Consider the following 24,857-nt stretch of genomic DNA (forward strand, 5'->3'; position numbering starts at 1 on the left):
TAATTTACTAAAACTAAAATCATAAAATGTGTTATTTGATTTTTTTTTTTTTTTTTTTAATAAAACATTAAAAAAAAATATTTCAGCTAATTACCAACATTTCTCATTTTAATTTATATAGATATGATTAATGTACTAAATTAACTAAAACTGAAACAATTAAATAATAAAAAAAAAAAAAAATCAAACTATTAATAAAAACTATAATAGTATCTTGATGATAGTAAAATAACACTGAACAGACAGATGTTGTTTGTTTGGACGGGTAGCTTCAGTTCAGTCGGACTTAAACATTAGTTGTCATTAGCTAAGCTTAATAAATACTGCAGAATTTGTTCATTGTTAGTTCAAGCTGATTTACCAATACATTTTCAAAATCAAAAGCTGTATCTGTCAACATGAATAAACAACTGCATTTTTATTAAAGAACATTGACAAAGATCAATAAAAGCTGTAAGAAACGTTAGCTAATGCATTAGCCTAACCTTTTTTTGATCAAAATTAACAATTTAAATAAAGAATCAATACATCATCAATTCTTCTTCCAAAAGGTGTTTTTGCTTTACCCCGATTCACTATGGTAAGCCTGTTATAAGTTTTTATATTTTAGACCGGTCGGGATGGTTTTCGCGGGAAATTTCGTACTTACGTCGCTCACCCGTGTGTGGCTCGTCATATCCGTAAATAGAAAAGTTGCTCCGGCTGCTTTGCAGCTTGTCTTGTGTGGGAATGACACGTTAGTTGTCAAAACGAGCAAGAAATGCTGACAGGGAGTCGCTAAATCTCCAACCTCCGTGGAATCACCCGTTTTAAACAAACGCCGAAAACGCTGGCGAAAAGAGAGGGCGTGGCTTGGCTTTTCGTTGATAGCGTGAAATGTTGTAAAAGGGACGTTATTACTACTCATGGCGTACTGAATTGCCATCTAGTAGATGTTTTATGAGCAGAAGGATAACTATATTCATCCGCACAGTCACGCAAAGCTAAAAGACTATCAAAACAAAGCATGCAGTTCTGCCTTTCAACCGCTAGAGGGCCAAAGGTTATATAGTGTACATTTAACTAATGTTAACAAATGAGACCTCATTGTAAAGTGTTACTGAACGAGCAAATATGAAATAATTTGACAGAAGTTTGATGTGAACACATTTGACTTGCCTGCCATTTGTTTTAGGCGTCACAGAAAATATAGATGAACAAAACAAAGACAAAAACCTGGAAGATGAAGCGAAAGAAAAGGATGATGCCAAGCGAAGAAAAGCACAAAAGAAGACGTCGTCTTTCAATCATTTTAATACATGGTTACCTGTACACATGAGGAAGAAAAGAAACACTAAAATTAAACATTTTTGAAATTATAATATCCCTTTTCATTAAGCAATGAAGTTAATACTAGATCAATTTGTAACTAGTCAATCATACATATATTAGATCACACAGAGTAGAAAGGAAAAACAGAATTAAAAAGTTACTGGATCGGGACTGTACAGGAGTCCACAGTGTGTACTGGGATGGATGAGGGGCTTCAGAGAGACCGCCGGTACCAAATAAGACAAGAACTTTGATCTTCCAATACTTCGAATATAAAAAACTACAATTAATTAATACACAGGTAGGCTCTGAGAGGCTTAGCAGTCTTGAACGCTTTAAACGCTTTAAAGTTTACAGAACACACATAAAACGTCTCATCTGTCAGCAAGATGCAACATCAAATTTCAAATTACACATTCACAATCTTTGACAAATTTCAGTATGAAAACAGAACAGAAAAACAGGGACAGTTTTCCTGCAAAACACAGGACAAAAAAAGTCTTTGATTTAATTATATATATTTTTAAATAAAGTATTTAGTCAAGTATCTGAGCATACATACATAGTTTTACAAGAGAGCAAAGGCAAAAAACAACCACCCTTTCCCCGTCAAATCACTGTAATAAAAAATTATCCGTTACATTTGCATACGTCTAAAAAAAACCTCTAAGATCTACAAGTTAAACGTCTGTCAAAATATTAGAGAAATCCATCTTTGTTTCAAAAAAAAGAAAAAAAAAAAAAAACTGAAATAAGATATTGCACCTTTTTCAACCAGAGTACAATAAAATGACAATGAAAACAGAATACAAAGTACATGAGGAATTACATCATCAGGAACCGACTGCCATTCGCCGTTTTTCGTGTAACAAAAGCATATATTTCTGTAACAAAAACATCACAGTTTTTTATTTAATCGCACTGAATTAAAATGCTTTATGTATAAGAAAAAAGAAAGAAAACATTTTGTACACATTCTTAAAACATTGCATGACAAAACTAAACGATAACGTATTCAAGACTGCTAAGCCCACGATCATTTTATTGCAACAGAACTAGAAAAATAAGAGATTATATTGCGCGATCGATGAAATGCCGCAACTCCGGGGTTCGTTTTGGCGATATACATCTGAATATATATATATCGTTGAATTAAAAAGGAAGAATAGAAAACAAACCAACTCTGAAACGGTCCAAAAAGGATCCCGGAAATTGCCCATTCGAATAAATGGTGTGTACACAAGGATTTAGTAACAATTTTGATGTCCTGATTTAGAAATAGTTCTCTTTTTAAATCATATAAGTCATTCTACAGCTAGTGTTTCTCACTAAGAAAAAAAGTAAAAGTCTTCAAGGCGTTGCAAATCTAGAAACCTCTGTTACAAAAGGTCTGTTTCCTCCTCGCAGTGATTCAAAAATCTTCAACTAAAGGGTCCGTGGTCGTCCGCTTTAATGATCCTGCGGGACGAGAGGAAAAACAGCGTCAGTGTGATGTTATGAACACGCCGGCGGACAAAAGATGGGAATCATTCAGATTTTGTAATGTTTTTGAAAGAAGTCGCTTCTGTTCACTAAGACTGCATGCATTTGATCAAAAATACAGTAAAAATAGTGAAATATTACTACAATTTAAAACAATATTTTATATATATATATATATATATATATATATATATATATATATATATATATATATATATATATATATATATATATATATAGAGAGAGAGAGAGAGAGAGAGAGAGAGAGAATAAAATACAGTAAAAACTGTAAAATATTACAATTTAAAACAACTGTTTTCTATGTGAATATATTATAAATAAAATATAGTAAAAATTGTAAAAATTACAATTTAAAACAGCTGTTTTAATGTGAATATATTGTAAATAAAACAGTAAAAATGTGAAATATTACAATTTAAAATAGTTAAAATAGCTGGTTTCTGTGTAAATATATTGTAAATGAAATACAGTAAACATTTTGTGAAATATTACAATTTAAAATAGCTGTTTTCTATGTGATTAATAAAATACAGTAAGAATTGTGAAATATTACAATTTAAAATAGTTAAAATAGCTGGTTTCTGTATAAATATATTGTAAATGAAATACAGTAAAAATTGTGAAATATTACAAATTAAAATAGCTGTTTTCTATGTGAATATATAGTAAATAAAATACAGAAAATTTGTGAAATTACAATTTAAAAACAGCAAATCATCATTAGAATGTGACACTGAAGACTGGAGTAATGATGCTGAAAATTTGATCACAGGAATAAATTACACTTTACTATATATATATATATATATATATATATATATATATATATATATATATATATATATATATATATATATATATATATATATATATATTCACATAGAAAACAGCTGTTTTACACTGGAATAATATTTCACTGTTTTACTTCATGAAATAAATGCAGCCTTCGTGAGCAAAAGAAATTTCTTTTAATGTTCAAATAATTCCAAACCTTTGACTGGCAGCGCACAAGCTGATAAATAATATAAGATGAATCTCTATAGTGTGTTTACCGGGAGGCCGGGAGCCTGTGTCTGTCCCTGGCTGTAATACGCCCCCTGCTGTCTGTAATACTCCACCCAGGCGGCGCTGTAGTCTGGAGGAGAACTCTGCTGAGAACCAGGACCGGCTCCCTGAGCTGAACACACACAGACAGAAGGATGAGAACACGGACATCCAGCTACATTCGATTAACAACCGCAGGACAGACGGTCTTACTCTGTTTCTTGTAATACTCCTCCCATGCTTTGCTGTAGTCGGAGCCGCTGCTCTGGCCTTGGTTCTGTTGACCTGCACAGAGAACATCAGTTAGTACTAGGGCTGCAGGATTCATCCAAATAAAACTGAAATCTCAATACAGCTATTATCAAATGGCAAAGGCTGCGATTTACTTTAAAAAAAAAAAAAATACATGCACTGTGTGTATGAGAATGAAGCGCAGCGCTGTGTTCATTTACACGTGAGCAGCTCATGATCCGCCGGCGTCTCAGAGCGTCTCGATTCATCTGCATCTGCAACTTCATCCGCATCTGCTGTGAGTTTGAGTCGCTTTAACATGCGTTTGAGAACGAAACATACGCCAAACATCTTCACAAACTCATAATGAAAAGCGCTGATCAACAAAAGGGCTCCTGAGGTTTCACGCCAAAATAAAAGTTTGGTTTAATATTTGAAAATGACGAAATTAAGCCATAAATATTAGTATTGTATAATTTTACAGTTGTAATGTAAAATAAAATTATTTTTTTAAATACTATTTTTTTTATTTTACAGAAAAATATTACTATTGTAATATTTCTCTGTAAAAAAAAAAAAAAAAAAAAGAAAAAAAGAAAAAGAGTTTAAGATAAAAATAATTTTCATATTTTGTTTCATTTTGCAATTTTTATATTTTTATTATTAATAACTATAATAAAGCCATATTGATATAGACATTTTTTTCCTCGCCAAATTGCGCAGCATGACGTACCATGTTAATATGAATGGATTTCCGTATTGATTTTTTACACATTGCATTCGTTTTTTTGTGCGCAACAACACAAGTTCATCTGCTGGCTTTTATCAGGAGTAATGAAAAACAACAACAGTATTCCAGTCCATTCAAAAGTGGCGGTAAATTATATGGCAGACCTGGAAAACTGTTAGTCAGGAAAATAAAAACCTCTCAAACGAGTCTCCCTGTGATGTTGTTCACACAGTAGTTTCAGAGGTACTTGCCTAGCTTCTTATAATACTGCTCCCACGCTTTGGAATAGTCCATCTGGCCGGTCTGGGATCCATTGTGACCTGAAATGAGCAGAATGAAATGAATCTGACGGTCCTCAGAAGAAACGTTCATGATGTAACGGATGAGGGACGTGAAACTCACTGGGGTCCTGCTGGCTCTGGGGCTGCCATGTCTGATATGTGGTTCCCCAACCTCCAGTCATGAACGTCTGCGGACCACTAGTGCACAAAACAACACCTCACAGATTACAAACACACTCCTGACACAATCCACCTGCTCTAAAACACACTGCTGCACACTGCTCAGTTTTGAGACACTCACAACAAGGAAACAAGATCCTGCAGGGAAACTCTATTCTGTTTTGATCTTAGACTAAAAATAACCTGAAACTGAAGTTCTTGATCAGAATAAACTCACTGACAGAGAGGAAATAAATAGAGGAAGGAACTGAAGGAAAAGAGAGAAAGGAAACGAAAGAAAGGGAAGAAAGTAAGGAAGGAAGTAAAGTAAGGGAAAGCAGGCACTCACTTCTGATGAGGGGTCGCTGGTCCTTGGGTGAAAGGACTGAGTCCAAAGCTGCTGTTTCCTCCCATTCCAGATGCCTGTATGAGGAAGAGCAGAATAACCCATCAGAGACTGAACAGACACTCGACCGATCATCAACGACTGAGGAGAGTCTACATCCTCTGACCTTGGACACATACTTGAAGAGTTTACTTTCACAAACACCACATTTGGGGTCAGAAAGGTTTTCTTTTAAAGAAATTATTACTGTTATTCAAACAGAAAGCGATGAGAAAGCGATCACTCACCCCAATCTTCTCGTCTATCAGCTGTCTGGCCATTTCCATCTGCTGAGGAGATCCGCGGATGGAGAAGATCCGGACGTTGGGGTCGGTGTTTGGAGGAGGATTTCTCTGCAGCTCCACATGAGCGCCGGACTGCTGGTTGATGTTCTTTATGGTCTCTCCACCTGAACAGAACACAAACACATGAGCACGATCCTCAAACAAATGCATCATATGCAATCCGTCCTGTTTGAAGCTTGAGTACGTGGGAAGATTTTAAGACACCTCATGATTTAACCAGTTTGAACCAGTGGTTGACGGATATATCGGCTGATCTTTAGCATTTTGAGATTTTCGGCATCAGCAAGCAAGTTTTCTGTTTTGCCAATGTGACTTTTATTTTGACATCACATGGGACTTTTATTTTGACAGCACTGAGAACGGCAGCACCTGAGCATTCTCCTTTTGCTTTAGCTTCCTTTCTCTGCAAATACACATTTATATCATTTAAACAAGTCGTTGAATATCTAAGAAACATTTAATTTCCTTGCAAACTTGGGCGAATTAAGATTTTATGAAATGCGCATTTGTTGACTACATTAAAAACGTGTACTCTGTACATAACAGGGTTATTATTAACTAAAACTATTAAAAACATTTCTAATTATGGAGCTCTGCACGACATGCAGGGGGAAAAAAAAAGCTAAATTGTGCGCATGATTTACAAACTCGTTGCCTCAATTTACTAAGTTGGGCGCACAATTTACTACTTCGTTCCCTCGATATATAAATCATGCGCATGATTTAGCAAATCGAGGAAACGAAATGGTAAATTGTGTGAACGTTTTGGCAAATCGAGGAAACGAAATAGTAAATGGTGCGAACGTTTTAGCAAATCGAGGAAACAAAATAGTACATTTGGGCGCACGTTTTAGCTAATCGAGGAAAATTGAGGAAAACGAAATAGTAAACCGTGCAAACGTTTTAGCAAATCGAGGGAACGAAATAATAAATGGTGCGAACGTTTTAGCAAATCGAGAGTCTGAAATAGTAAATCGTAGGAACGTTTTAGCAAATCGAGGAAACAAAATGGTAAATTGTGTGAACGTTTTGGCAAATCGAGGAAACGAAATAGTAAATGGTGCGAACGTTTTAGCAAATTGAGAGTCTGAAATAGTAAATCGTAGGAATGTTTTAGCAAATCGAGGAAAACGAAATAGTAAATCGTGTGAATGTTTTAGCAAATCGAGGGAACAAAATAGTACATTTGGGCGCACGTTTTAGCTAATCGAGGAAAACGAAATAGTAAATCGTGCGAACGTTTGAGCAAATCGAGGGAATGAAATAGCACATTTGGGCGCAAGTTTTAGCTAATCAAGGAAAATTGAGGAAAACGAAATAGTAAACCGTGCAAATGTTTTAGCAAATCGAGGGAACGAAATAGTAAATCGTGCGCACGTTTTAGCATATCGAGGGAATGAAATAGTAAATCGTGCACACGTTTTAGCAAATCAAGAGAACGGAATAGTCAATCATGCGAACGTTTTAGCAAATCAAGGGAACGAAATAGTAAATCGTGCGAACGTTTTAGCAAATCAAGGGAACGAAATAGTGAATCATGCGAACGTTTTAGCAAATCGAGGGAATGAAATAGTAAATCATGCGAACGTTTTAACAAATCGAGGGAACGAAATAGTGAATCATGCGAACGTTTAAGCAAATCGAGGGAAAAATAAAAAAATAAATTAAACTAAAATTAACATGAAAAATAATAAAAGCTCATTCGAAATATTAATAAAACTAATAAAACTAAAAAACTAAAATAACACTGGTCTGTGTGAATTGGATGCAGATATTTCAAATTTTTTTCATGCAAATTTATTTACAAATTATTTATTACTAATTTTGTAAATATTGTAAAATAAATATAATATTAATTTCAGCTATCGTTAAGCATGTTTTACTAAGTCATACATATTGGCATCGGCCATATCAGTTGAGCAACGTAATGCATCTTTAAATCATCTGCTCAAGGGAGAAACGAGGGGTCTCAGGATTGTGTCCGAACACAGGAAAGCCTGGTAAAGGGAAACACAGTGATGTCTGAACATTTGTTCACTTGTGGGAGACGCATCTAGGCGGCGTGACCCCGGCTGACCCGGGCTGAAACTGCTCATCAAAACCGCTCCTCCTCTCTTTGCCTCTGCGCCAGGGCTGATTGACTGAGACGGGCCATTAAGCTATTGTCAAACAAATTTAACTTCTGCATTAATGAAGCCATTATGAGCTCCGCAGTCAGACAGAGGGACGGATAAAGACCCGAGCGTTGAGTTCATGGACTGAGGAGCTCTAATTCAAGCGTACAGAGGACTGGTTAAAGGCTGCTGGTTAAAACTACTGGTGGTCTTCGACACGCACTGAAAAGTGAGTCTAACAAAGCTGATCAACAATGAGATCTGTGTCTCTCACTGAGGTCAGAGTTAACAGCCCTGTTGGGTATGAGAACCGCAAATCAGCTAATTAATGCATTAACTGGCAGCAAATGATTTTCTCTTATTTTCATTATTTTGAGGTTTGTTGATAAAATGCATCTAAAGGAATGATAAATTACATATACACATTAAAATTACCTGCATATATAACCAAACCCAAATTCATTGCATTAATAACACATTAGTGATTCTGACAATCTCTTTAACGTAAATAAAATGAATTGCTATTCATAATTGAATGGCTAAAACAAAATGCCCAGAAATTAAGAAAAAAAAAAAAAATTAATGAACGATTAAAAAAAAAAAAAAAAACTGAAATACTACTACATGCAATAAATATTACCCACAATCCAACAGTCCCTGTGCAACAGTGTTATTTTAGTATTATTACGATACTATTACAGTTTGTTAATATTTTCAATTAGACTTCGCTTTTATATTTTCTGTTTTAATTTTCAAGTTTTAGTATTTTTTGTGCATTTTTTTGTCATTTTTTAGTTTCTTTTTTTAAATATTTCTATATAATTTATTAGGTTTTAGTTGATTTAGTTTTAGTTATTTTAATTCTTCAACTTGAAAAACAAAAAATGATAATTGCTGCTTATTCAAAATCGCTGATATAAAACATTTTTTATATTTTTTTTTGGTTAATGAAAATGTTGAGTTTTAGTTAATGATAATTACAAAAGAAAAAGTGTGAATGTCAAAACGTTAACCGTTTCATTCACCAATGAACAGAACGTCACTCATCGGATGAACGGCAGTTTTAAGACCACCCAGTAGATGTTTTACCCCATTGTAATCAAATAAAGAGCTTAAAGGGTCCCTACAGAGTGAGCACTTATAAGGGCCATTGTATACAAAGTGACGATTCTGAAAAACGTGCATCTGACAGGATGAGTTTTGTTTGAGCGAAGTAAACTAGATTTCCACCAACTCAAAAATGTATTCCATGATGTCTGTTAATTATTCAGTACTTTCATTACAACGCAATTACAAAACAACTTTACAACACAATGTTGTTTCCTATAAATTAACACCCTGCTGTAGCTTCTGTACTTTTAAGGCCCTTTTTCCCACCCAGAACGATAATTATAACCAGTAGATGATAACATTCTATTTATTCTCGATTTTGTTTTCTGTCGCTTTAAATGCTCGAGAGCTTTTTACAGTTGAGTGGATTCTAATTGGCCGTCAATATTTTTATCGTTCATCAGCTGAAAATCGTTCTGAAAGTGATTCTAACGATTTTGTTCCTCTGTGCCGCTATCATTGTAGTTGTGGTGCGGACTTCTGTATCATAATAGAATTAGTATTAGCTATTTGATCTTAGTATTATTTACTCTTGAAACTTGGCATTGTGGTACCCCGAACATTGCTGCGTTTGATACGATCAACTGTTTTCAACATTTAAAGCTCTTAACAGAACAAAACCGGCCAATATTTAAATTTATTAATAAAACAAAACCGACCAACATTTAAATCTCTTACAAGAACAAAACAGACCGAAATTTAAATTTATTAATAAAACAAAACTGACTGATATAAAACCGATATTTAAAACTCTTGCTAGAACAAAACTGACCAATATTTAAATCTCTTACCAGAACAGACCAATATTTAACCAATATTTAAATCTCTTGCTAGAACAAAATCAGCTGATATTTGAATTTATTAATAGAACAAAACAGAATCGATATTTAAATCTCTTACCAGAACAAAACAGACCAATATTTAACTGATATTTAAATATATTAATAGACCAAAACCAACCAATATTTAAATTTATTAATAAAACAAAACCAACTGATATTTAAATTTATTAATAGAACAAAACCAACCAACATTTAAATCTCTTACAACAAAACAGACCGAAATTTAAATTTATTAATAAAACAAAACCGACATTTAACACTCTTGCTAGAACAAAACTGACCGATATTTAAATCTCTTACCAGAACAGACCAATATTTAACCGATATTTAAATATATAAATAGAACAAAACCAACCGATATTTAAATCTCTTACCAGAACAAAACAGACCAATATTTAACCGATTTTAAATATATAAATAGAACAAAACCGATATTTAATATCTTTCTAGAACAAAATCGGCTGATATTGGAATTTATTAATAGAATAAAATGACTGATATTTAAATATATTAATAGAACAAAACATACCAATATTTAACCGATATTTAAATCTCTTACCAGAACAAAACCGGCTGATATCTGAATTTATTAATAGAACAATACTGAATGACATTTAAATCTCTTAATAGAAAAAAAAAAAAAAAAAAAAAAAGACCAGCATTTAAATGTATTAATAGAAAAAAAAACGACCGATATTTAAATGTATTAATGTATTGTATTAAATGTATAATGTAAATGTATTAAACCAACTGATATTTAAATATCTTAAAAGAACAAAACCGGCTGATATTTAAGTATCTTATGCAAGATCTAATGAGCTGTAAGTGACGAAAATTGTCATTTTTACCCTTCCAGTCAAATATTGTGCTGCAAACATCAATAACAGCTTTAACTTGTTAATGTTCTCAAATGACCACGGTATAAGCTGGATAATCCATGGCTATGGCTAGCTGTGCATTAAACAATTTGAATGCACTGGTACTTTGCCTCTACATTGTGCATTAAAATCGTTTAATGCACAGCTAGCCATGATACAAAACATAAAATTACAAAATTACATATCATATTGCCGTATATCAGCACGTCTAGTTCTAACCTTTGCCGATCACAAGGCCGCACTTATCAGCTGGTATTGTGTAGGTGACTTCCTGCAAGCCTCCAGGAGTTCCCATGTTCCAATCACCACGTCCTCTGCCACGACCTCTGGGTCCGACCGGACCTCCAAATCCATCACGCTCCTGAACACCAAACAGAGGAGAAACAAGATAAAATACAAGCCACACAAAACATCCAGAATTGGTCATGTGGACATGAACTAAAAGCTAAAAATAACCCTATACTGACTAACTTAACCAGAGTCTAAACCTGTTAACTGAATTGAGCTGTTTGCATTGATTCTGTCATTTTCCTGTTTATCACTGCTCTGAAAGTATAAAGCGCTGTAGAAATAAAGCTGACTGATCCAGATGTACCTGTGCCGTATGGACCAGATCATTGATGAGGTGAACGGCATGTTGACATCGGTCGGGCTGACCCATCACCTGAGCGATCCGGTCAGGACTGATCCCATCATCTGAAACAGTCACACACATACGGGTTTATGAACAGAGATCCAGGGATTAGGGGAAAAAAAAAAAAAAATTGATACATGAATTTTTAAGGCCTCTAAATGATCAACATGATCAAAACCTGTTGCACACAATCTACTACATGCCTTCTGTTGTCTGATTGATAGACAAGTTTAGACAAATTTATGGATAATTCATACTGAAAAATGTATTAAACTACAGTACACTAACAACCATTTTATGAACTATTTCAACTGAATTCTCCTTCCTTAAATTCACATTTGAATCACAATTCTGCATTCCGTTTGCTACCTTCATTTAAATTCAGTAAGTGAATGAATTAATCAGGCATTCTCAGTTGAATTGCTCAGCTGCATATGAATATTCATGGGATTGTAAACAGTGTAAACGCATGTGAGAGAACAGTATATTAATCCCTGTAAACTTCTTAACGCTTCAATGATCCCTGCTGGGCCTCCACGGGTCTTAAGAGATTTGTGTGATCAAGTGTGTCCCAACATGCCCTAACCTGAGTTCACCAACATCCCATCCCGAAACAGATACAGGTACAGATAAACCACACACAGGAGGACATACGGAAGCAGCTATACATCAGCAAAGCTGTTACACCTCAGGTGTGCATTGTTTTCTAATAATTCAACTGACCTTTTTTACCAGAGGAACCCCAACAAAAGTGCAGATTTTATCCCCTGGAACCTGAAATGCGACTTGGCTAGTTCTGGTTTAATTTTGAGTAGTAACTGGGTGGGTTTTGTTGTGAAAACCTGGCAACCCTGGCTGTAAGGACCTTTGAGATGACTGAAATCATTTGGCGAAGTGATGTGAAACTGTAATGCGGTGAAAACCTGCCTGGAACTACTTTAGCCGTGCGTTTCACTGAAAATAATTGCACACCTTAGAATGTTTGTCGACCAATCAGATTCAAGCATTCAACAGCCCTGTAGTATAAATATAAATATTAGTTGAATAACCTAAACTAAACAAAAATTAGAAATGAAAAACTGAAGTAAGTTTAAACTGAAGCACTAAAATTATGAACAGGGGGAAAAAACCAAAAAAACAAAAACTATACACTAAATCTAAAACAGCAATATTAAAAAAAAAAAACTAAAAAAAACTAACAAAATGACAAAAGCACATAAAATTACTAAAAATTAAACTAAAAAATTAACATGAAAATATAAAAATAAAAGCTAATTCAAAATATTAATAAAACTAAAATAACACTGCCATACGTGTGTATCAAAGACAATTCACATAGTACAAACTAAAATGAAAGTAATGGTAAGTATTAGGGATGCACGATATCGGTATCGGCCGATATATGTTCATTTTTAATGTTATCGTTATTATTAAAACTAATAAATATATTAAAGCAAGCTTATAAATAATGGCTTATTTCTAGAGATGCACCGATATATCGGTCAATAATCGGTATCAATCAAAAGAAGGCAGAAAATTGCACTGCATTTAGGCAATTAAAATATGAAATATGATTGGAATATGACTGGAATCAGGCAATATTAAGTCTTGATGTTGTTTTGTGCTCTACTAGAACAGGTTGATTATTTTCCTCATTCTCCATTGTTCAGCTCCTCTCTTCCCAGTCTGTCAGTAACGCTCTGTTTAGTTCCTGTCTCTATGAAGCCCCTCCTTCTGAAAAGCACAATGTGCTCTGATTGGCCGGCTGGAGCAGTGTGTTGTGATTGGTCAAGCGCTTCCAGTGTGTTTGGGAAATGTCCCGCCCCTTACCATAACCACCAGTTTCAACACTACTAACTAACTCAGCCCCTTTATTCTGCGTATGAATTATTTAAACGAGGAATATTGTGACATGTTCGTTCACAGAAGAAAACTCAAGACTCCAATGGAGGCGTTTCAGGGAGTTCAGAATCACTGACACTGATACAAAGAACTACTTTTTCATGCTCAAACAGCAACAGAAACACTGACCTGGCTTAAACTGGATCCTGACGCCCGCATCGTTCTGAATCTTCTTGATCATCTCTCCATTTCTGCCAATGACGATACCAACTGCAAATCTGGGCACTGCAACCTGCTTGTGCAAACAAATTATGAATTATTTATGGCTTAAAAATGCTCAAAATGACTTCAATCTCGGGAGCTGAACATGCTTACATCGATGCTGCTGCCCAGTCTGGAGCCGAAGTCACTGCGGCCGCTCCTGAAATCTCCCTGATCCTTTTCCCTGATGATCTCAACGACCAGCTCTCGCGCTTGCTGTAGCAAACACACACACAGGGTCAGATGTCATTCAACCTGACTGTGGATCTGAGACTGTAAAGACCCCGATATACTCATGCTGAAGCTCCTTTTTGTTTTTCGTTTAGGGGTTAAAAGAAGTTTGAAATACATTTGCAGTGAAAAATCCTGATGGTTAGATGAATATGTGCGGCACGCTTTCCTCTCAACAACAAAAAACAGAACAAAAATGCCAGTAAAAATGTATATTGAAACGAGCACAAGTGTCCGAAAAAATTAAAAAGAGCAGAAAATATCAGCGCACAAAATTTTTGATAAATTCGCATTTGTTTTTCAATTCGTTTTTCAATTTAATTACTTTTTGATTAGTGACTGCAATAATTTTGAGTGGAAAATTAACCCCATACGTCTGATCTTGATGGCCTGAACAGAAGAAATGAACCAGAAAAGATTTCCAGATCAAAGAAGGCGGAGCCTCATCACCACTGACCAATGGTAGTTCGGAGGCGTCAGAAGCTTTGTTTTGGCCTGATTTTGTTTGAAATAAAGTCACACCAGTTCATTCTTCGATTTTGCTTGAAGTATACCAGGGCCGTGATGTTATTAAAGACACAGACCTGAACTTTATAAGGGTCTCCAGTGATTCTCAAGGGTTTGTCTGATCCAGTGGGCATCGGGTCGTCCTGAATCATGATCATCTTCACTCCTGTCCTCTCCTGTGGGCGCACAAAATAAAATTTGAAATATACAATATATAAATATACATATTGGGGAAAATAAAAAGAATTAAACAATTAAAACAGATTTCATTTCATTTTGGATTACTAACATTTAATTTTACCATTAAACCAGAGTAGAGAAAAAAAATTAAATGAAGGGGGAAAAACATTTTGGAAAAAATGTAACGGAATTTAAAAGATTTTTTTTTTTTTTTTTTTTTTTTCATATGGTCATTTTCATATTCACTTGTAAGAACAACAGAGGAAGGAAACAATTTCAAAAATTGAATAAATAAATAAACACAGTATATGTATTTATTTAAAAAAATATATAAAAATCTATTTTAATAAATTTAAATATTTAGCTTTTCACGACCCAAAATAATGTATTTTGACGTAAAATAACTATAACAAATACGATAAATAAATAAAATGCACACAGAACATTAATTTAATGCATATTTATTTTTTAATATAAAATTAAGCAATTTTTCTCCTCTACTTCCCCAAAATGGTGTTATTTTGAGAGAGCAACACATCTCTGTATGTCAACCAAAAATAATGGTAAATATTTCAGTGGTAATTGATGCATCACCCCTTTCAGCCATTTTGATTTTACGTTGTCATAAATAAATGAATATAAAAACAAGAGGACAGTGACATCACAACCTGAAATGTTAAAAAAGCTTTTAAAAACCTGCCATTGTAGTGGACATCACGGATCAGAGGGTCAAAAATTCGAGGGTCACCTGACACTAAAGTACAAAAACAGAAACACTAATAACCACCAACCTGAAGCTGTTTGATGGTGTCGCCTCCCTTCCCAATGACCAGGCCAACTTTACTGGCAGGGATCAGGATCTCCTGGACAGCGCTGTTCCCGTCCATCTGAGTGTGGAAGCCCGGCCCGTTCCGACACCGGTCCACTATCTGCCCCAACAACCTTTTCGCTTGCCTGATGGACGGAAATGAAGAGGGAGAGATCATAAACGACGGAAAACAAAATCTGAAAGTGCTGCTTTTGTATTAAAGGGTTAAACTTAGGGCTGGGGTGAAAATATTGATTTCTTGATTTTAAAAACTGCAATTTAAGTGTTTGCATACAAATCAGCTGTTAATTTTAACCTGCAATTTTTTCCTGTAATGTACTTTCAAATTAATCGACATAGAGTTGAATCAAACTTGTGAATCGGAATCAAGCGGTGTAATGTGTGTGGATGCCCAGCCCTAGTTAAACAGCAGTGCCAGTTAAAGAGTGAATTCTTACTCGATACTTTCTGGGGTCCCGGTCAGGGTGCAAGGCCTATCCATCATACCTCCACTGTCTGTGGGGGACACGACAAATAATTGCAAGAAACTGTAAACAAATTATAAACAAAGCACAACACAAACTGAGGGCGAACTGGCCTGAGCTGCGGCACCAGAGTCACAAACGGTTTCGCTCTGATCGTCAGTTTCTTGTGGCCGTCAGATGTTTATTTTCCATTACAACTTTTGACATGTCTAAAGTGATGTCAAGCCTTGAAAACCTTCATTGTGCTACTAAATACTGCAGGACCTGAATCTGCATGAACGCTTTAAAGCTTCAGAGACTGTATCGTCTCTGGATCATCGTTATTCTACTAAACTAAAACTAAAAAAACATTTCTGTTAATTGTAATAAAGCTGAAATAAAGTAAAATGTAAATATTAGTTGAAAAAAATTTAACTAAATGAAAATTAGAAATGTTGCCTCAGCAATAAACTGAAATAAGATTAAGTTGAAGCACTAAAATAATTAATCGGAAATGAATAAAAAGTAAAACTCAAATAAAAATAAATTAAACCCAAGTAGCCAATTTTCAAAAAAAACAAAAAAAAAAAACAAAAAAAACAAACAAATATATATATATATATATATATATATACACACACACACACAGCGAATAAAATGACAAAAGCACAAAATGAAATTACTAAAAGTGAAACCTGAAAACATGAAAACCAAAAATATAAAAATAAAATAAATAATAGTTGAAAAAATTAAACTAAATGAAAATTAGAAATGTTGCCTTGGCAATAAACTGAAATAAGTTTAATTTGAAGCACTAAAATTATTAAATGGAAATAAATAAACTCTAACTGAAATAAAAATAAAACTAAATAGCATGATTTAAAACATAAAAGTAACAAACGTGTGTAACAAAATGACTAAAAAATTAACTTGAATTAACATGGAAATGAAAAAAAAATAAGGCTAATTCAAAATATTAATAAAACTATGAAAAAACTAAACTAAATTAACACTTCTCTGGATTTTTTGAATTTTGCAACAATAAATAAATATTTAGTAATGTGTAAATAACAACAATTTCTCAAATGTGTTATAATGAATAAATATTTAAATATAAAAGTATTTTTATGAACTAACATTGACAAATATTATGAAATGTTGTGAAAAAAAAATATTGCTCATAGTTAGTTCATGTTAGTTAATACATTAAATACTGCTAATTAACAAATGAGACCTTACTGTAAAGTGTTACCCCAATATTTATATAATTAATTTTATAATATCAATACGACATGTTCGTGTTTTAACATTTAAAAGCAGTCAAAAAAACTATTGAAAATCTCTTCTGTCGGTCATCAGACCCTTATTATCACACATGATCTTTATTAAGTTCTCTAGATCTTCTTTAAAATCTGTCGTCATGTAAACTCGTCTAACTCTATTTCTCTGGAGGATGATAAAACGTGAATCATATCAAACAAGACAAACTTGAGGCTCATGGAAGACACAAACTGAATATGAAGAACAGGAATCGGATTAAAACCCACCAGCAGCAATCTGGATCTTACAGTTGGATTCCAGCTGAATTCTTGTGATCTGTTCGCCACCCCGTCCGATTACTGACACACAATGAAAATAAAGAGCTCAACTTCTGTTACCAACATTAACATACTATTTCTGACAGAAGATGACTGACGTTTTTCAAAAGTCAAAAATACCTAGAGAACATCTACAGATACACACAGCAAATGACAAACAAAAATGCTGAAATTATTTTAAAATCTGTCACAAATATAAAATTTTTAGATCATTTATCCACAAACAATTAAATGAAAGGGCAAATTTCATTACAGAGGTTGATGATAAAGCCCAAATATTAAACATTATCTATATGAAAACATCTATACGTTTCATTCAGATCTTCAGTACTTACTGAATCCAACCATCTTATCAGGCACTTTATAGTCTTCTGTTATTATAGCCCTAAACAAACAAACAAACAACATTGTAAATATCAACCAGAACTATAGCACAATATAAGAGTTTTAATCAATAAAGGCGCTCACCTTGTACCATGTACCATTGCACCGAGCTGGTTAGCCACTTGGATGAAGCAAAGAGGAAAAAGTGCATTAGTATTTATTACTGATAAATACACAAATCACACAGAATATCACCTCAGTCAAAAGTGACTCCAAACACTAGAACATGTAAATGTTACGCCAAGAACATTTTAGAAAGTAATGCATCAACAACATACATTTTTAAGAAACTACACTAGCCTAATTCCTTCTATTAGCTATGTTTCCATCCAAAGAAAAATGGGAATATGGCATAAAACATTTGCAAATAAAGCAGCGTTTCCATCTCATGTGTTCCACAGAACAAAATCATCACTTCCATGGAAATTGGTGCAAAATATCAGTAATAAAAAAGGAAGACGCTGCAATCGGGCTCTTTTTTCCTCCATCATAAATGAGTAGCGTCTCAGAGCGTCAGACGAATCACAGTAAACGCTGTCATGTTCTCTTGCGTTCGGATGCTGGTGTTTGGGAACACAATCGTGTGAGACGCTTCTGGAAGGAATTCACAAGATGTAATATTCCCCAGAATGTGTCTGTGAAGTTTCAGCTCAAAATACCCCAAAGATCATTTATTGTAACTTGTCAAACTTGCCCCTATTTGGGTGTGAGCAAAAACACGCCGTTTTCGTTTGTGTCCCTTTAAATGCAAATGAGCTGCTGCTCCCGGCCCCCTTTCCAGAAGAGGGCGGAGCTTCAACGGCTCACGCTTCGGTTGCTCAACAACAAAGCTGGAGAATCTCACGCAGCCAAACATGCAGATTAAGGGGCGGTAATGTTATAATAACATCCCCTTCCAGCGCTTTCTGAGCAGCTCGTTTTTTTTTTTTTTTTAACACATGCTTGCAGAGAAAGGCTTGCCAAAAGTTACTTGGTTGTCCTTTTTCACGTTTTTTTGGGTTGGTAGATGCACCAGGGACCCGATTATAGCACTTAAACATGAATAAAGTCAGATTTTCACGATATGTCCCCTTTAAACCAAATAATTCTGATGACAGACTTTGACTCAGGCGTTTCAGAACCACCAAACCAACATTTGAGATGCTGCGATATGGCAAGCCGTTTTAACTTTTATTCATTCGCAGGATATGAATTCTTGATATTAACAATTAAATTTTCACTAGTTGAAATGCTATTTCTTGATATCAACACTGACATCACTCCTATGGTGACATTTAACTAGTGAAAATACAATTACAGATATTAAGAATTATAGTTTACACTAGTTAAAATTCAATTATTGATATCAAGAATTTGTATTTCTGTGAGTAATGATGAGATTGTTGATATCAAAAATTGCCATTGTTACTAGTGGAAATGTAATTTCTGATATCAAGAATTAGCATTTTAACTATTGAAAACTGAATTGTTGATATCAAGAATTCATATCCTGCGAATGAATAAGTCAAAACGGCTTGCCATACTGTACACGTATTTCAACATGTTACATTTGGCATTTCTGATATCTGAAAATGTATTTCTGATATCAATATAATTTCAGATATCTAAAATGGCTCACTAGTAACAATCACATTCATGATATCAGAAACTAACATTGTCACTAGTAGCAATTCAATTGTTGATATCAAGAACAGATATTTGTAACAAGGTGTTCCACAGAATTAATGATATCAAAAATTTATGATTTTTACTAGTAAGAATTGTATTTCTGATATGTGAAATTGGAATTTCAACTAGTAAGAAATCAATTATCAACAACTGAATGGCAGCCTATGGTGACATTTAACTAGTGAAAATACAATTACAGATAAAGATTTTGAGTTTTTACTAGTTGAAATTTAATTCTTGACATCAAAAATTGCCATTGTTACTAGTAGAAATCTAATTCCTGATCAAGAATTAACATTTTAACTAGTGAAAATTTTATTGATATTAAGAATTCATATCCTGCAAATGAATTAAAGTTAAAATGGCTTGCCATAGCTGTGGTCCGCAATTGGTCCGCAGTAAATGTGTTTCCATAGGAGTTTATCTGCATGTCTTCTTATGGCATAAAAACTTTAACCACCATGTAGTTTTTTTTATGCACATTTTTAGAATTTATGCACATCTTGGCATCACCATTCAGCACTTCGTGATATTTCAAAATTTGAATAGGTTTTATTTCTAGTTGAAATTTAATTCTTTACATCAAAAATTGCCATTGTTACTAGAGGAAATTTAATTCCTTATATTTAGAATTAAAATTTTAACTAGTGAAAACTGAATTGTTAATATCAAGAATTCATATGCAAATGAATAAAAGTTAAAACGGCTTGCCATAGCTGTAATGTGATTGGTCCACAGTGAATGTGTTTCCAACGGAGTTTATCCGCATGTCTTCGTATCGGATAAAAACTTTAACCACTTTAAAGTTTATTTATGCTCTTTTTTTTTTAGATTTTTTTGCACATCTTAGCATTTCCATCCAGCGTTTTTATATGCGATATTCCAAAATTTGCATCAATTTTTGCGGATTTTTGGGACCGATTTGACAACGTTGTTGTCTACACATGAAACGTTTCAAAAAAGCAAATGAAAAACTTTTCAGTTTTAGTGCATTGTTGTTGTGTAAACATACCCCAAATTTTGAAAAAAAAAAAAAAAAAATTAATCTTACCAGAATTTAAAAGAAAAAAAAAATTAAAATGATTATTATTTGCAGATTCCTTGTTATATCCGAGATTGTTGTCATGTTTTCATGCATTGCGCTTGTAAATGTTTGTTCAATACATAGATTAAGGGTTATAATGTATTTTAACTGTGGTTTCAATTATTTATGATCATAAAAGGCATAATTACTGCATTAAATACACATTTATAATGCATAACATATAGAGGCTTTAAGTAAAGCGTTACCTAAGTAAGAGTAAAGTAACAGCCAAGAGCAATTTAAACCAGAAAAAAAAAAATCATTGCATCAACAACAAATAAAGAGATTCAAAATAAAAATAATTTTTCCAGTTTTGAACGATCATGCGTTCAATCGCAGCAGCACTGACTCAGTGACTGTGGTGTTTTTAAAGAAGACCAGTTCAAGCTTCCAGCGCTCACAACCCAAATCTGCAGCGGCCCACAGAAACAGGTTTCACTTCCTGAAAGATCTCACACTCTTGCTGCTTTGTTGCGGGTTTATTTAGAAGTTTGCTACCTCTTTCGCAAGCGGTTCAAGAACAGAAGCACCGATCAATGCCTCGTGCGGAAAAACGCAGTCAAAGGTCAAAGCTTCATAAAGTCCTGCATTGATTTCAGCTTCACTGTATCCTCAGTTATTTTACATTTGTCCTACCTGGTGTATTACAGTCAGATGACATTAACACTGATACATGACCTGGACAACATTGAGTCAAACTGCTTGTACATTCAGATTTCAGATTTTTTTTTTCACAAAAACCCCTATTGATTCCAAGTAATGCTGACAAATAAATACAGAACGTCATTATATGATCATTCAAACACGCCTCCTTCAATCAGAATTTAGAGCCTTAATTATCCATTTTATAAAAGGATTAATTAAATATGGGAAGGACTTACCTCCTTCATCCAGGGAGCGTTTCTGCCCTCCATAGCCATAGAGCGAGGCATCGACGACTGGAGACGAGTTGTTCAGGTGGGGCATCTGCTCTCCACCCATTTTAGCAATCTGTAAAACATCAGAGAGCAAACAAACACATGACTCGACGGGAGCAGGACTATATCAGACTCTTTTGGAGTTATTGCATCAGTATTTTACATTATTCATTTACAAATCACTGCATTACCAACAGGAGTAATCGCAATGAAATATAAATTCAAAAATAAAATGCAAAACAACACACACACACGCAGTATATATACATATTTATGCAATATATACACACACACACACACATATATACAGTCAAACCAAAAATTATTCAGACATTTTTGATATATTTTTACTAGTGCTTGCAGGACACTATAGTTTCTGTAAGTGAGGATAGCAAAATAAAGTAAACGGTGACATTATAGCCAAAAATTCTTCACTACCAGTAAAACTGATAAAAATCTGGAACCAAAAATTATTCAGACACTTTGACCTGACCATGTTTTGCTTAAGTGTTTTTTTTTCTGACACAGTTTAACTCTGAGATCTTGTCATATTTTATTACCTTTTTTTAAACTATAGTGAATAAACTGTATTAATGAATGAAATGTTCAAGGTGCCTGAATAAATTTTGGTTTGACTGTGTATATACACACATATACATACACACTTATTATATATAATATATATATATATATATATATATATATATATAGCATTACAATTTTTGTTGAAATATTATTGATGCAAACAAACATGACGATTTAAACAGTAGCATGTCTTTTTATTTTACATGTGTGTAATGTATGTGTATATATATCACGTGTGTGTGTGTATGTGTATATATATTTTATCATCATGTTTGTTTGGATATTGCATTACAATTTTTTGTTTAAAATATATATGATTGATTCAAACATGATGATTTAAATGCATATTTTATCATTCTTGCTTCAAATTATTTTACAGTATTTAAAAATGATTTTTTATTTTATTTATTTTGCATTGCATGCAATTTTATCATTCTTGCTTCATAACAAATAAACTGTTGACCAACAGGAATATACCAATAAATTATAAATGCAATGCAATTTTTTTTTGCATTGCATGTAGTTGTCAGGTTATGAATTAAAATTTACAGATGTTTGCGTGCTGCTTACATAAACTAACACACCGCTTGAACTAGAGGTCATATACATTCGTCCAACAAATTGCATTGCATGTCATAAACGCTTTACGACAGGTTATGACGCTTCGCTTTCATTTGTACAGCATTTCATTCACTGGAGTCTAGAAAAATAAGCATTTTTAACACGTTATTAACAGTTTTTGGTTGAAACGCAATTTTTTCTAGATACTTTCAAACAGATTGCTGAAAATTAGATAAATCTACACAAAGTCACATGTCTCCATTTCAGTGTCTTTCTGCGCTGAAGAGTTTCAGACAAGTTACACTAAACTGAAACATCCAAAAAATTAATATTAAAAAAAAAAAAAGAGAAATTTAATTTGGGAGTTAATACTCCACTGCATTTGAATGGTGCATGCAAGAAAAGCAATGATAAACTCAAAGCAAGAGGCCATTTTGAGGAGAAAGACTTGAGTGGGGTAGAAAGAGAGAGACACAGGCCGGTCTCCACCTCTTCCCTCCAGCTAAACCCTCTTTCTGGGGAATGCCGGGAAGGAATGCCAGCTATGTGAGTGCCTGGATAAATGAGCGACCCAAGGGAAAGGCTCCAGCGAAAGGCAGGAGTAGGTAAACAGCAGTTGGAGGAATTCAGCCGAACAACTGGACACTTGTTGCCCACTCCACGGGGTCTTTCTGCCATTTACGGGGAAGCCGCTCGGACGATTGTTTACACTCAAGGAGTGAACTCAATGTAGGTCAATGGAGCCCATTAATTACCCATGATGCAACAAGCATGCTGGCGTTCATTCACGCAAACACGTAACAACAGGGCAGATACTTCCATGTCAGAGTCAGAGAAACAATGCATGTGATTATGGGTGGAGAAACGAGACCGTTGACTTTTACATGCTCAGGGATTACGGCTAATCAACACGACCTGGTTTGATAGTTTCAATTTGTGACTAAATTAAATTTGATGGAAACATGACAGCTGTCACGGCATGAGTGGACCTGATTATGCAACATTTTCACAAGCACGTCATCACAAATCAAACACGAACACACACTCGTATCTATCGCAGTATCATGCAAACTACAGATAAAGTGGATTGCGACGCGCTGATAAACCAGGTCTTGAACGTAAACCAGCAGAGACGGCGTGTTTTCCACACAGGCTGTAAAATGGGCCTGTGATTCTGGACATGAGCCCAGGTCTATTTTTCCCCAGCAGAGTTGATAAAAGCTAAACGCACAGGGCGTCCGGTCTGCTCTGAACACGAGGGGCGGAAACACACCCGAGGAAAACTTACGACAGGCCACAGGTGTCCACTGTGTGTACAAGGCCATGTGCGCCACGGACGGACGGAGACGCATTACGAAATGGAGGCCATGGAGCAAACACTACTCCTACATGATCGACTATTTGATGGTTGAAGAAGCAAACGTGACAGCAGAACAAAACATCACAGAGCTGCAGAACAACGAGTAAAAGAAAAATGTAAAACATTATATTATTACTAGACAGAAATAAGGCACAAGAAGTTGAAACAGAGTTATTAGAGTTAACTAAAACCATACAAACATTTAATTGAGCTAGTTGCCAACATTTTACATTTTCATTTAACTTGATGTACTAAAACTGAAATTGAAATGAATAAAAACTAGACATATTAAAAATAAATAAATAGCTAAAAGTTAAAAAAAAAAAAAACTGCTTAAAACACAATGTGTGTGTCCCTTTAAATGCAAATGAGCTGCTGCTCCCGGCCCCCTTTCCAGAAGAGGGTGGAGCTTTAACAGCTCGCGCTTCGGTTGCTCAACAACAACAAAATGACGAACGGTGTTCAGCCTTACATTGTTCAAACCGGAGTCGACACTGATGGAGAGACTCAGGAAGAAGTTACAACTTTTAGACGTTTCTGAATGGTTAGTGGATAAATTTATGTAGTTGCTACGGAGTAGCAGCTTCGGCGTCGGGATGTTCGCTAACAGTATACAGAGTTCTGTTTTCCTGAATATCAGCACGATTGCAAATGTGATAGCCTATTGATTTTATGCAACAGTTCAATAAACAAGAAGTTAATATTAGGTGACTTTCTTTTGAAACATTTTTGCTCTATTTCACCAATGAAAATAGTTTCAAACAAATCCACAATAGAGCCATTGCACATCTCCGATCAACACAGTGATGTTTCGCAATGAATCCGCGTTTCTGAACGACTCAGTCTAATGAATGACTCAACTCGTTCATAAAGACTGCGG

The 24,857-nt window shown here is 34.4% G+C and overlaps 1 protein-coding gene across 5 annotated transcripts in view; it reads right to left on the reverse strand.

Annotated features, from left to right (window-relative positions):
• Positions 1-1,275: 1,275 nt before the first annotated feature.
• fubp3 (far upstream element (FUSE) binding protein 3) overlaps positions 1,276-24,857 on the reverse strand; it is a 28,675-nt gene continuing 5,093 nt past the window's right edge. Inside the window, exons 2-20 of one of the 5 annotated variants that reach the window (XM_051894621.1) lie at positions 21,436-21,544; positions 17,887-17,923; positions 17,754-17,803; positions 17,368-17,439; positions 15,815-15,872; positions 15,340-15,502; positions 14,446-14,544; positions 13,745-13,846; positions 13,559-13,664; positions 11,489-11,589; positions 11,113-11,254; positions 5,893-6,053; positions 5,609-5,682; positions 5,222-5,298; positions 5,071-5,139; positions 4,311-4,382; positions 4,072-4,143; positions 3,867-3,991; positions 1,276-2,769 (exon numbers count right to left, since the gene is read on the reverse strand). In XM_051894621.1, the coding sequence (XP_051750581.1) occupies positions 2,761-2,769; positions 3,867-3,991; positions 4,072-4,143; positions 4,311-4,382; positions 5,071-5,139; positions 5,222-5,298; positions 5,609-5,682; positions 5,893-6,053; positions 11,113-11,254; positions 11,489-11,589; positions 13,559-13,664; positions 13,745-13,846; positions 14,446-14,544; positions 15,340-15,502; positions 15,815-15,872; positions 17,368-17,439; positions 17,754-17,803; positions 17,887-17,923; positions 21,436-21,544 (1,698 nt within the window). In that variant the 3' untranslated portion in view covers positions 1,276-2,760. Of the gene's footprint in view, positions 2,770-3,866; positions 3,992-4,071; positions 4,144-4,310; positions 4,386-5,070; positions 5,140-5,221; positions 5,299-5,608; positions 5,683-5,892; positions 6,054-11,112; positions 11,255-11,488; positions 11,590-13,558; positions 13,665-13,744; positions 13,847-14,445; positions 14,545-15,339; positions 15,503-15,814; positions 15,873-17,367; positions 17,440-17,753; positions 17,804-17,886; positions 17,924-21,435; positions 21,545-24,857 lie in introns of all 5 variants that reach the window. The other 4 variants (XM_051894619.1, XM_051894620.1, XM_051894622.1 and 1 more) reach the window with 4 other exon arrangements.

The sequence above is a fragment of the Ctenopharyngodon idella genome, chromosome 5, assembly GCF_019924925.1.
Source record: "Ctenopharyngodon idella isolate HZGC_01 chromosome 5, HZGC01, whole genome shotgun sequence".
NCBI lineage: Eukaryota > Metazoa > Chordata > Actinopteri > Cypriniformes > Xenocyprididae > Ctenopharyngodon > Ctenopharyngodon idella.